At 39.7% G+C, this 13,970-nt stretch overlaps 1 protein-coding gene across 1 annotated transcript in view; it reads right to left on the minus strand.

The window, feature by feature from the left end:
- Window positions 1–4,871: 4,871 nt before the first annotated feature.
- The window catches only part of ANKRD34A (ankyrin repeat domain 34A), a 53,721-nt gene continuing 44,622 nt past the window's right edge, over window positions 4,872–13,970 (minus strand). The window contains exon 2 of the mRNA XM_073608600.1: window positions 4,872–13,695. Within this exon, the coding sequence (XP_073464701.1) occupies window positions 11,973–13,598 (1,626 nt within the window). The 5' untranslated portion in view covers window positions 13,599–13,695 and the 3' untranslated portion in view covers window positions 4,872–11,972. The remainder of the gene's footprint in view (window positions 13,696–13,970) is intronic.

Consider the following 13,970-nt stretch of genomic DNA (forward strand, 5'->3'; position numbering starts at 1 on the left):
GACAGGATTATTGCAAGGCACGGATCTGGGGAAGGCTACAAGAAGACTCTTTTAAGAGCTGATCATCCGGCCTTAGTAAGAGAGGTGATCAAGAACCCGATGGTCACTCTGACTTAGCTCGAGAGATCCTGTGTGGAGATGGGACAAAGTTCCAGAAGGACAACCATCACTGCAGGCCTCCACCGATCTGGGCTTAGAGGCAGAATGGCTAGACAAAAGCCTCACCTCAGTGCAAAACACATGAAAGCCCACTTGGAGTTTGCAAAAAAGCAAGGATTCTCAGACTGTGAGGAACAAGATTCTCTGGCCTAATGAAACCAAGATTTAACTTTTTGACCTCAATTCTAAACGTTCTGTCTGGAGGAAACCAGACACCGCTCATCACCTGTCCAATACCATCCCAACAGTGAAGCATGGTGGTGGCAGTATCATGCTTTTAGGGTGTTTTTCAGCAGCAGGGACTGGGAGACTGGTCAGGGTTGAGGGAAAGCTGAATGGAGCAAAGTACAGATATATACTCGATGAAAACTTGTTCCACAGTGCTCAAGACCTCAGGCTGGGCTGAAAATTCACCTTCCAACAGGACAAGGATCCTAAACACACAGCCGGGAGTGGCTTAGGGGCAACGCTGTGAATGTCCTAGAGTGGCCCAGCCAGAGCCCTGACTTGAATACTATTGAACATTTTTGGAGAGACCTGAAAATGGCTGTCCACTGACGGTCCCCATCCAACTTGACTGAGCTTAGAAGGACTTGCAAAGAAGACTGACAGAAAATCCCTCAATCCAGGTGTGCAAAGCTTGTCGTGTCATACCCAAAAAGACTTGAGGCTGTAATTGCTGCCAAAGGTGCTTCAACAAAGCACTGAGTAAACGGTCTGAATACTTAAGTACCTATTTCAGTTTTTTCTTTTTTAATAAATTCACAGACATTTCTAAAATTCTGTTTTCACTTTGTCATTATGGGATACTGAGTGTAGATGAATGAGAAAAAAAAAGTAATTTAAACAACTGTAGTATCACGCTGCAACATAACAAAATTTTAAAAAGTGAAGTGGGTCTGAATACTTTATGAATGCACTATTTATGCACTTTTTAAATCTTGTTGAAATTATACATTAGTCAAACCCCAAACATGGGAAGTGTGTGTACCCCTAAACCAAACTTTCTCAACTTTTCAACACAGAGGAACCCTTGAAAAACTTCTGGTCTCAGGGAATCCCTACTAAAAATTACTGCATCTACAGCTTATGGTACCTTAGTGTGATGGTCAGTGGGAGGAATGCTCCTTACACTTGTGGTCATTAGGAAGAATTACCCCTTTACAGATAGCTAAAAAGATCAATGGTGTCAGTAGGAACTTATCTGAGAGGCAGAAATTGCTCATTGCTCAAGAAACCCTTAGCAACCTCTGGAGGAACCCTAGAGTTCCATGGAAGCCTGGTTGAAAAACCCTACCCTAAACCATGTTGGCTCTTTTATTCTATTGATTATCCTAAAAAAGATCACCCTTTAATGGATCACCATTGTTGTGGCGCTTCCACTATTTTCTACATAACTGGATCTCTTTCAGGACCTCTTCTTTTGAATCAGGTACAGGAGCAGCCTCACAAAGGCGATTCAGCTTGATGGATAAGACACACCAGCAATGGACATTAATAATTTGACATTTTGAGATCTGGAACTGTGACAGACCCAACCAGGACAGGGGCTTTTGGAGGGGACTGCAGGGTAGCCTCATGCTTATGGACTATGGGCCCTGGATTTTGAGACGGCTCTATTCTTGGGAAGTGTGTGCCTGGGAGACCCTTGGAGTGGTCTTGCTTCGGATTCAGGTCCATGTCTCCCCGAAACACACAGACTCTGGAAACCTAAGACCTGGATACAGATTTTGGGCCTTTGTGCCCAAACCAGCAATGACTGCTTTTGACTGTGAGACTCAGAGCAGATGTTAATATCATCAGCTCAAAGCAACCTGATGCTAGGGTCTCCTACTATAATCTGTTTACAAAGGTGTCTTTCTCCACTGGTATCATTGTGTGCCTCCTAGGTCTGTATTTCCATCCTTAATTGAGTCACCCATTGTTTCTGTCTGTCTGCTAATCCTTTAGAGATTTGGACAGCCCTAGGTCTTCTTACTGGGGAACTGGTGCATGAAAGGACTGGGTGGGCACTGAATCACCTAGACTTTGTCTAGATGACTAGATAGCTTACTGTTTAATTAGATTACTGTTTATGTTGGCTGTTCCTTAGCTATGTTAATTATCTTACTATTGGCATAACTTGATGAAGCTCTTATTTGATTGTGTGTGGTATATACAGTTGTGCTCATAAGGTTACATACCCTGGCAGAATTTCTGATTCCTTGGCCATTTTTCAGAGAATATGAATGATAACACAAACACATTTCTTTCACTCATGGAAGCCATTTATTATCAATTAATTGTGTTTACTCTTTTTAAATCCATAATGACAACAGAAACTACCCAAATGACCCCGGTCAAAAGTTTAAATACCCTGGTGATTTTGGCCTAAAAACATGCACACAAGTTGACACAGAGGGGTTTGAATGGCTATCAAAGGTAACCATCCTCATCTGTGATCTGTTTGCTAGTAATTAGTGTGTGTGTATAAAAGGTCAATGAGTTTCTGGACTACTGACAGACCCTTGCATCTTTCATCCAGTGCTGCACTGACATTTCTGGATTCTGAGTCATGGGGAAAGCAAAAGAATTGTCAAAGGATCTGCGGGAAAAGGTAGTTGAACTGTATAAACAGGAAAGGGATATAAAAATATATGTTCAAACTCTAATCAAGAAGTAGAAAACGAGGGGTTCTGTTGAAACCAACTAAAAGTTTAGCCACAACTGCCAGGAAATGCCAAGAAAAACCCACAAATAACTTCAGAAGAAATACAGGACTCTCTGAAAACATGTGGTGTGGCTGTTTCAAGATGCACAATAAGGAGGCACTTGAAGAAAGATGGACTGCATGGTCGAGTCGCCAGAAGAAAGTCATTACTATACAAATGCCACATAGTATCCTGCTTGCAATATGCCAAACAGCACAGATACAAGCCTCAAACCTTCTGGCACAAAGTAATTTGGAGTGATGAGACCAAAATGTAGCTTTTTGGCCACAACCATAAACACTACATTTGGAGAGGAGTCAACAAGGCCTATGATGAAAGGTACACCATTCCTACTGTGAAACACGGAGGTGGATCGCTGATGTCTTAGGGATGTGTGTGCTACAAAGGCACAGGAAATTTGGTCAAAATTTATGGCAGGAGGAATGCAGTATGTTATCAAAAAATACAGGAGGAACTTTTGCATTCATCAGCCAAGAAGCTGCGGATGGGACGTACTTGGACATTCCAGCATGACAATGATCCAAAACACAAGGCCAAGTCGACCTGTCATTGGCTACAGCAGAATAAAGTGAAGGTTCTGGAGTGGCCATCTCAGTCTCCTGACCTCAATATCATTTAGCCACTCTGGGGAGATCTCAGACGTGCAGTTCATGCAAGACAGCCCAAGAATTTACAAGAACTGGAGGCTTTATGCCAAGAGGAATGGGCAGCTTTACCATTTGAGAAGATAAAGAGCCTCGTCCACAAATACCACAAAAGGCTTCAAGCTGTCATTGATGTTAAAGGGGGCAATACACGGTATTAAGAACTGGGGTATGTAAACTTTTGATCAGGGTCATTTGGGTAGTTTCTGTTGTGATTATGATTTAAAAAAAAGAGTAAACACAGTTGATTGATAATAAATGGCTTCAGCCAAACACTAACCATGAGTGAAAGAAAATATTTGTGTTATCATTTATATTCTCTGAAAAAATGGCCAAGAAATCATATATTCTGCCAGGGTATGTAAACTTATGAGCACAACTGTACAGTATATTTTGTGTGAGTTCCAATAAAGTGAGTTGCAGTTTTCACCTAAGCTAGTGTCATCTAGTCCTTGGGTGCAATATTCAGCTATCATGCCTGGTTTCTGGTTCCAGACTGGAGGAAGCTGTATCTTAACGGAGACACTCAAGCTGGGTTCTGGAACAGTCAGTTACATTTTTATGCATATACCTTAGGGGCATTAATTTGCTATTGCTTATTGCTCAAGAAATTCTTATCAACCTCAAGAGGAACCCAAGGGTTCAACAGAAACATGGTTGGCTGTCCTAGCTGAATGACAATTAGTTTGCTCAAGTACTGTATATCATTAAAGTATAACTAAAGGCAAAACTTTTTTTTTTAGTTTTTGGGTTGTACCTAGAAAAGTAATAGAGGGAAACTCTTCCCATGGGGACACTAGTTATGGAGACCTGAGGGCTTTAAGGGATTCCCTTATTTTCCAGGGATTTCCTCTCACTTCCTGTTTTAGTTATGGGACAGGAAGTAAAGGTAAATCTCCCCAATCGGACACAGATGACAAAAAACCCCATAGGGGTCATAACCCTCCCTTAAGTTTTGCTTTTAGTTCTAATTTTACATTTTTTTTTAAATACTGTTTTCACTTTCTTCCTTGCAGTCACTCCCTGTCTACATGCACACCGACATTGGTTACATAAAATTTCTCAGGGTGGGTTTCAACGGTGGACCGTACCTGCGTTATGCGTGTTGAAACAGTAGCTTGTAGTCTCCGTGACAAGATGATAACACAGAAGAAGAGTTGGGAGACAGGACAAGGTGTTGTCACTCTATAATAGGAATTTCCTGGTCAAGGACATTCATAACAGATGACTTTTGAAATTACATTCTCGTGTTATGTGATTTTAGGGAATGGGTAGATATATATTTTAATAAACTGTCTTCCATCTGATCAACCCAAAGTAAAACAAGAATAAACCAATAACACACCAACTTGCCGATTTGGCCCCATATTAAATATTTATTTGTTCTTTTATTGTACAGCTCCATAATCTACATAATCAGCAAAGGTATTCATTGACAAAGTGGGTTTCTATCCAAATATATCCTGCCGTTTAAAAAATAAATAAACACAGCAACTTTATGCTCCGCCTATCCCCCCCCCCCCCGATACTAATTGTTTTATCAATAGACTTGAAACCTCAGGCAACAGCGCCATCTTGTGCACACAAGACATAAATGCAATTGAAAGTACTAGGCATTAGTTGTCTAGGCATTCACGGACGGTATATACTTTTATCTACACGCACTGTACAGATCTATGCACACACACAGTATATATATCTATTGACACATACCTATAGCTATACATACACCGATGCACATACACACTTGTGTATACGTTTTTCTCTGCCATTAAAACTAGTTTTCTCTGTTGTTCTATGCATATGAGAAATTAAAAGTAGTCTTTGTACATACGGCATTTCCGAAAAAGAACAGGAGTCCCCATAATAGAGGAATTTGTTAAATCACCTAGCTCCATACAGCCTAGTAAGGCCCAGTCAGTCTAGGTGTTTTAAGTTAGTGCAGACTATGAAATACTATTGCCAATAGTCAATTGGCCATTTTATGAATAAATTATATTCCCAGCTAGAGTTGCTTTGCCTCCATTTAAGCTAGTCCTTTAAAAAAGGTGCAGGATGGATTTTGGCAATCAGGGACAGGACTGGTGGTTATTGCTTTGGCATTGTGGGTTATGTGTCACTTGGGACAGCAAATAAAAAAGAAAAGAAAAAAAATGGAGTTTCTGGAATCATATATAGAATACAAGATTACTAGGGGTGGTCTTCACATCTGCCAAGTTGTCAAATTTTCTGGGCTAGCTTTTGGCATCTGTAATATATAACTACTCTACAATACCTACTTAGCCACATTAGCCACTTCTGGGTGAAAAAGTCAAACCAACAAGTTTTTCAATGCTGCTACAGTTAGCTCTTGCTCAATCATGTCCTCTAATCAACTTTTCAATAAGCTTGTTGGTCACTAGTATCGAAACAGGACCATCCTTCCCTTGTCACCTTTATTCAACTGCACAAATTAGGTGTTTCTTAGGTGAGGAATTCCTAATAAACATTAGCACAGAAAGGGGAATGTTATCAGTACTGCAGCCAAGATGAGGAGGCAGCCAAACATGAACATCTCAAGAAGGCTGAAGATCAAATCTTGATCTTCTTAAAGAGGAACTTCACTGGGTCATGTGAAAATGAAAAGCCAGTGACTACAAATACTGTCAGGAACAAGTCCATGGAGTCTGGCACTGTATTCCCAGCAGCCAAGGGCTTCGGACCTTTTGTGCTACTATCTTGGTTTTGGGAGCCAGCTGTGACTTCATCAAGATTCACAGCCGGCCCCCTACCATGCATGTACAAGATCATGAGGTCCCATAGCCTCCTAGGTTAAAGCCACCAGGAAGGGGGGGGGAGCAGGCCAAGGTGATGTTATTCTTGCCTAGGCAGTGAACTAGGAAGTAGGAACTGATATCAACAGACAAAGGTACAACCATCTCCCCCAAAAGGAAAAGAACCCTGGAGTTTAGTTAGAGGCTGGGGGAGGAAGAATATGGCTGTAAGTTTCATTCTAGGATGAAGGTCCACTTCCATGAAAACTGTTGTCCAATGGTATCTTGTACGTGTAAGGGAAATCTGCACATGGGTGGTGAAGCAATAAGATGATGTTTGAAGGCTGCAGAACAGTAAGGTATAAGGCTTGTCTACCTTCCAGTTTGGGACCAGTAGTCTTGTTCTATTTTTCAAACAGTTCTGTGGGCCTTTGCTGGGTTCCTGAGCTTAATTCAGAGTAAGGCTAACCATACACAATTAGATTTCATTCATTCAACCCTATGGGCAAAATGAAAGAAATCACTTGATTCCCCCATCCAAACTAAGCTATATGGATAGAGAAATCTACCGGGTTGGCTATTGTATTCAGACAGCCATAGCACCAGCTGCTATTGGAATATGATGGATGTGATTGGATGCAGTCACTGTTTGGCCAACAGTTTTCCACCTGGCTCCATAGATTTTTCAATCGAAGTTTGTACAGGACCAACAACAACTCAAGTTTCAGCTGATTCAGCAGGTATTGTCCCATATTCGAGCCGTGTACAGTATGGCCAGCATAAGACTGGTCCACGTGGATAAGCTGAAGGCAATATGGATGGATAACAATGCCAAAGCAGTGTTTGGCACGAGTACATTTACATCACCTTTCTGACTGAGTAGTGTGGGTCTAAATAATAAAACAAGTGGAATAGAATTAGAAATGCTTGTGGCATGATAAAGAGGTCACATTTGTGAGTTTAATTAGTGCATTTAGCTGTTCCTCTTTAAATGAAAACCTCTCATGAGGAAGTATTTCAGAAGAAATATTGCTACAATCATCTGGAAATAAGGCTTCAATTCTAAACGTGACCATAGACATTAGATGACCATTGTCCAATTATTAGAAGGTTGGGCACATCTGGGCTGTCTACGGGACACAGCAGAACAAGGAAGACACAAGTTATATCACCTTTGGATGAATAATCATTAGTTGGGTTCAAATTTGCATTTCAGAAAAAAAGTGTAAATTTTCACACTAGTTAAGAATATTACTTTTGTTCTATGGTTGAATATCTTTAATCATTCCTTGAGAGAACTACACTATAATATACACTATGGCCAAACGTTTGTGGACACCTGACCATTACATCTATGGGAGGTTGTTGGATATCCCAATACAAAGCTGTGGGCATTAATATGGCATGCCCCCTCTTCTACCAACTCTATGACCATAGCAGCCTCCACACTTCTGGGAAGTCTTTTCACAAGAACATTTCTGAGGTCAGGTTTTGATGTTGGGTGAGAAGACCTGCCACACAATTGGTGTTTCAGGTGTTCAGTAGGGTTTAGGTCAGGGTTCTGTGCAGGACACTCAAGTTCTACAACATCAAACTCATGAAACCATGTCTTTATGGAGCTCTATTGGTGTATACAGTACAGTAATGCTGGAACAGAAAAGAGCCTTCCCCAATCTGTTGCCACAAGGTTGAAAGTACACAATTGTCTAAAATGTCTTCGTCTGCTGTAGTATAAACCGTACCCTTAACTGGAAACACAAGAAGTCAATAATTTGAAGGGGGTCAACATACTTTTAACCATATCGTGGGTGTGATGAGATCAGGTGACCACATACTTTTAGCTTATGCAACCCTAATTATGCAATCAAAGTTAAATTAACTGATATAATGAGACTGTTGTAGATCCTAACAAGTGGCTTATCAAAGCATTATTTTATTGCATGGGTATAGTATATCAAAGGAGTATTCTCTCAATGCATATAAACATATTTGATTATTGGTTATTTTGATTTTACTAAAGTATGTTTGCTTTTCATTTTTATCTTCTAAAAAAATAGTACTCTTCTATAAGAGGATTTTAAGACTTCATTTCAATTAATACCTCAAAACACAATGTTAGCATGTAAATATTAGTGCAATAAACCAATTTCTCTGGGTAATAAAGTATTTTGTAATACATCTGTACTCACCAAAATAGATCTAAATGCCTCAAAATATATTGCAGGCACCCTAAATTGTCCTCTCTCTAGTGCCCCCAAATACAGGGAGCTCTAATGTACAAACATCAGGAAGGTAAGTCAAGAGGCTAGACCCTACACACATTGGCATTGGCAATTTATCTGTTCCATCATACCAAAGAACCAATAGCAAGTGTCTGCAGGCAGAAGGAAGTGGACTATATCTAACATTACTTACTGAAGTCTAGATATACAGTACATATTAGAGCACCCTGGTTTTTGGGGCACTCCAGGAGCCTGAAAAGGCCAGTAATGGTGCATGAAGGTATCTAATGCCGCGTACACACGAGCAGACTTTTCGACCGGACTGGTCCGAAGGACTATCCGACGGACTTTCGGTGGACTTTCAACGGACTTTCCCAATGAACAGACTTGCCTACACAAGATCACACCAAAGTCCGACGGATTCGTATGTGATGATGTACGACCGGACTACAATAAGGAAGTTGATAGCCAGTAGCCAAAAGCTGCCCTAGCGTCGATTTTCTCCATCGGACTAGCATACAGACGAGCAGACTTTTCAATAGGAACTGGGTCCGGCGGAGTTCCAACGTAAAGATTTGAAACATGGTCCAAATCTAAAGTTCGTCAGATTTTCGACCAAAAAAGTCAGCTGCAGGTCCAATGAAGCCCACACACGGTCGAATTGTCTGCTGGACTCGGTCCGTCGGACCAGTCCGGTCGAAAAGTCCGCTCGTGTGTACACGGCATTAGAGTGCCTTCGCTTCAATCTTAAGAGCCAGCTAAGTAGACTTGTACTATATGCACCACCAAATACATTTTAAAGCATACGTCTAACCAAAACCCTTTTTTTATTTTTATTTGGATCAAGAGGTAAATGGCTAGAGCCCCTGTCAGGTCTTTAATGGTGTATTTATCTTTATTAGGTGCCTTTCACATGTGCGGACAGTTTGTCTGTTTTTCATCCATTCGTTGACGGCAAAAAATGGACATCAATGCATTCCTATGGAAAAACGGAAGTAAACGAATGATCATCCTTTTACATCCATTCACATCCGTCAACATCCCTTTTTTAAAATGGATCAAAGCCCTATTTTTGTTCCGTTAAAAAAATGTAATGGACAACACATGGATGTAAACGGGCAAACGGTCCGTTTTTGCATGAAAAAAATTGAAAAAATGGCTCCAGGACTCTAGTGATTAAGGAATCCATCAACATCTTTTTTTGGAATGGATCAAAGCTCTGTTTTTTGTTCTGTTAAAAAAAAAAAAACGGAGCGGGCAAAAAAAGTATGTAAATAGACAAATGGTCCCTTTTTGCGGGAATAAATTTGAAAAAATGGCTCCCGGACTCTGAAAAAAAAACTGATGGAAAAATGGATGAAAAACAGATTAAAACTGATGTAGACTGCATCCGTTTAATTTCAAAAAACGTGACTGAACTGATGCACGTGTGAAGGGGTCTTTAGGAAGATTTTCCCATGTTTACTGTCAGGACAGAAAGCGAAGGAAAATAATTTCAGTAGATTAAAACACACATTTTTGGAGGAGATGGAAATGGTTGGAACTGCTGGCAACATTGTATTGCTATCTATGCCTTCCAACCACCCTATAAGGTTCTCACATGGGCAGGAAGGCGGGGGGGAAATCTCACCCATGGAGTCACAGAAATTAAAACTTGACTAAAATTTTAGCTCTTCCCCAGTTTGGCTAAAAATAGGCTTTACATTTAAAATGCAGTTTAGGGACTGGTTTTGGCTGAATTATTTTTTAAAGTATTCACAATTTGCAACTACACAACTCTGTAGCCTGTAGTCAAGAATAATATATTCTCACCTAAAAAATTACAAATATTTATCTTCATTAAGCAGTTACCTAATTAGCTTATCTTAGTTCAGTCAAAAATATAGCTAATATTATATTTACACATATGATAACTATAATATTACTTATTGGTTAAGCTATTCACTGAAACAACTTTAAGGCTATTACCTAATAATTGGACACCAAATTTAAAAAAAAATTCAACATGTGTTTTAGCTTAACGTAATCACATGCCATGCACCAATTACATTTCTTTCTATAGGGGCTAGTCATGCAAAAATTACAAGAGAAGGTAATTTATTAAGGGCTGACAATTACAATTACACAATGGAAGACCTCTAAAATATTTTGGGTACAATAAGGGGCACTTTATGTAGCTTGGTCTTGCAGGGCTATACTAGAAATTCTTGACTGAGCTGGCATTCCTGGTATTGTTATTAGTAGAACCATTTCACAAGCATTAGAAGTACTAGAATCCTGCATGGTAATTTTTGGGTACGGTAATGGGGTCTACGCTGGGTCTGCAAAATCTTCCTGTTCAAAAAAATGCCATACTAGTCAAAAGGAGTTAAATGTACATCCTTTACAGAAAATGTTATCTTCATACACATGTGCATATATGTGTGCGTATATATAAATAAATATGTGTTTTCACAACCACATCTGTGTGTCCCTAATCTCTATCTTTCTAAATATAGATATATAGATATATACTTATATATTTGTATTTATACATGAGTAGACAGGGCAAAGTGCTGTAAGGTACCCTTAGATAAACAAGAGAATCAATCCCTTGCATATAAAACAACACGTTCTCCTGAAGATAATATGCTTCTACTACTATATATATATATATATATATATATATATATATATATATATATACATATTATCTTTCTGTGTGCTTTGCCAGTAATATTATCACCAGACTAAAGCTATTTTGGAAATCATAGCATAAATTGCTCTATAGTATACATTCAACTGTTAAATCATAATGGGTAAAATATTTTCTATTAATGTAACAGCTGTCCTAACTGACCTGTTGTACCTTGCGTGTGAAATACAAGATATAATAAATAATGATGAAACAACTTTGTGCATAAAAGGAGATGACAAAAACAAATTTTTCGAATGAATGGTCGAAACATCAACAAAAATTGGGTCACCCCAGTTGCTACTAAAACCTAGTCTTCATATTTATGGATAAAATGACTTCTTCGAGAAGTTTTTTTTTTAATTTCTATTTCTATATATAAAACTGGACATAGTTAATATGATATGAAAAACCTGTCTTTTTACTGTAGGATTTTACAACCATTTTATCAAAAATTGTGGAGAGTGTAATTTTTATAGATATCTCCATTTCAGTTTACCAGAGCCACAATGTAACATTATTTTACGATTATTGTTTTATCATTTTTTAATTGCTTGATTTTGAGAGCCTACTGATAACATTCACACATATGTATGCAAAGTCAAACTTTGAAAAAAGCTATAGTTTCAGGATTGATTTATTCAAAAAATTTTAATCTCCATTCGCCTTCTTTGAGTATCCTGAAGTCACCATGAGGAGTCATTTCTGGTATTTTAAATTCAGTTAAAGGCTTAAAACTTTTACATAAATATTTGTGAATGTCAAGAGTGTTTTATTCATAAAGTATTATTTTTACATTAAGTAACCCTTTAATTGGATGATTCATTTTGAGGGAATAGGTTCTGGAAACTGGCAAGCTGTCTAATCTGTTCAGTTTGCATAGAATGCCTTCTAATAAGTTTCTTTTTTGCTTTGGCATCAAAGTGTTTTGGAGAGCTTGGGGCCACAGGAACCAATGTCTTTTGGCTGCCATGCACTGGTGAAGGAGCTTTGCCATTAGATCGGATGTCTGGGATTGGAGGGTTGAGGTTGACATTTAGCGGTGGTAAGAAGCCTGGTCTAGTATGAGATATGTGATCCAAAAGAAGAGTCCCAGATCCCCGTCTTTCCAGGAGACCTGGAGTCCTTCTACGAACAGTCATTGGGGAGACAGCGCTGGGAATACTCTCTAAGGATTCTCGGGAGGAACTGGTGAAAAGTGTCAAAGGAGAAGCATTGTATTTCCTCCTCTCCAAGGAAACCCGCCCAGAGTCTGGAGAACCTGGAATAGAATCAGGACAAAGATGGGAATCTGATTCATAATGTTCCATACGTGTCAACTTATGATGAGGAACCCCACGTAAATTAGTTCCAATCGTTGGAGCCAAAGTGACATTAGATGTTTCCTGAGTCTCAGGTGCTGTGTTGCGCCTTGAGAGTGGCTGGTGTAGGTGGCTAAATTGAACTTTGTCAGCCCATGAAGAGTCTGGTCCAGAGGGATCTTCCTCAGAAAGCTGCTCACTGCTCTTAAAACAAGATGGGTCTTGTCCCTCTATACTATGACGCCTAGAAAGCACAGGTCTTTTGTTAATGGACAGATTATTGACCTCTGCAATAATCCTCTCCTCAAATTCTTCTGCTGAGGGTTTTTCTTGAGGTACAGCAAGTTGAGAAGCAGCCAGGACAGACGGGGCCACCAAACCCCAAGGTTCAGAATTTAGCCTTTTTAATTGCTTCTTGTTAATCATCCTGCCTTTTGTTGGTATGTGGTCAGAAGTTTTAATCTCTAATTGCCTGGATGTAGGACAGGTAAGCCTGGTACCCATGTTAAAGTTAAAAACATCCCGTGCTTCTTCTTTCTCACTGGCCGGGGAAAGCGATGTTTTTAAATCAATGTCTGACGGTGACATACATACAGATGGTGATATCTTTTCATCCACTCCAGGTGAGGGAGGTGAGTTTAGATACTGCTTTGTTTTTTTAGTACCAGAAGGAGAAGTGTCCGTGGTAATAATGATGACCTCTTTCCCTCTGGCCTTGCAGGCATCAAGGAGGACCCTTAAGGTTTCTCGGTCTCCCTTGTTAAGTGCATACATGAGGGCTGATGTGCCTGAATAGTCTTTCAGACTTGGGTCTGAGCCATGTTCCAGCAGCACAGACACAACGCTTGCCCCAGTGTGATTGCAGCAAGCATGCATTAAAGCTGTCTTACCCATCTTGTCTGGCATATTAGGATCAGCCCCATTTTCCAGAAGGTATTTCACCATCCGGGATTTGTTTTGGGGGTCATCGTATTTGGCTAAGCAGGCTGCCATCAAAGGGGTTTCACCCTGGGCATTGCCTTCATTTATATAAGCACCTCCTTCCAGTAAAAGGCGGGTCAGTCTAAATTTACCCTGCCAGACAGCCTTCAGTAAGGCACTGCCCTCGGTATGCAACATGGTAGAGTCTCTCATTGGTAAAGTTGGTCTAGAACAGATAAATTATCTGCTAAGCTGAAGCAGGAATGCTACGGTGTGTCAGAATGGCACATTCTACAAGCCGGAATTCTTCCTGAAAAAAAAAAATAAGATTATTTAGTATTTTTACATATAAATATCAAAATAGAAACTTTATTCTATGTTTCCAACCTGAAAAACATGAGCTTTTTATGATTCTAGTGTCCATCAGCCAAAACCAAACAACCGAGCAACTTGCTATTATCTAAAATGTAAAGCTAAACTCCAGACAAACAGCTGACTCAAACAGAATATATAATATAAGAGAGCTATTTTCCCTGCCAAAGGACGTATACTTTTGTCCATCCAGTTTTGAGGTTTACACAGCTC

Source organism: Aquarana catesbeiana, linkage group LG13 (assembly GCF_042186555.1).
Source record: "Aquarana catesbeiana isolate 2022-GZ linkage group LG13, ASM4218655v1, whole genome shotgun sequence".
NCBI classification, from domain to species: Eukaryota; Metazoa; Chordata; class Amphibia; order Anura; family Ranidae; genus Aquarana; species Aquarana catesbeiana.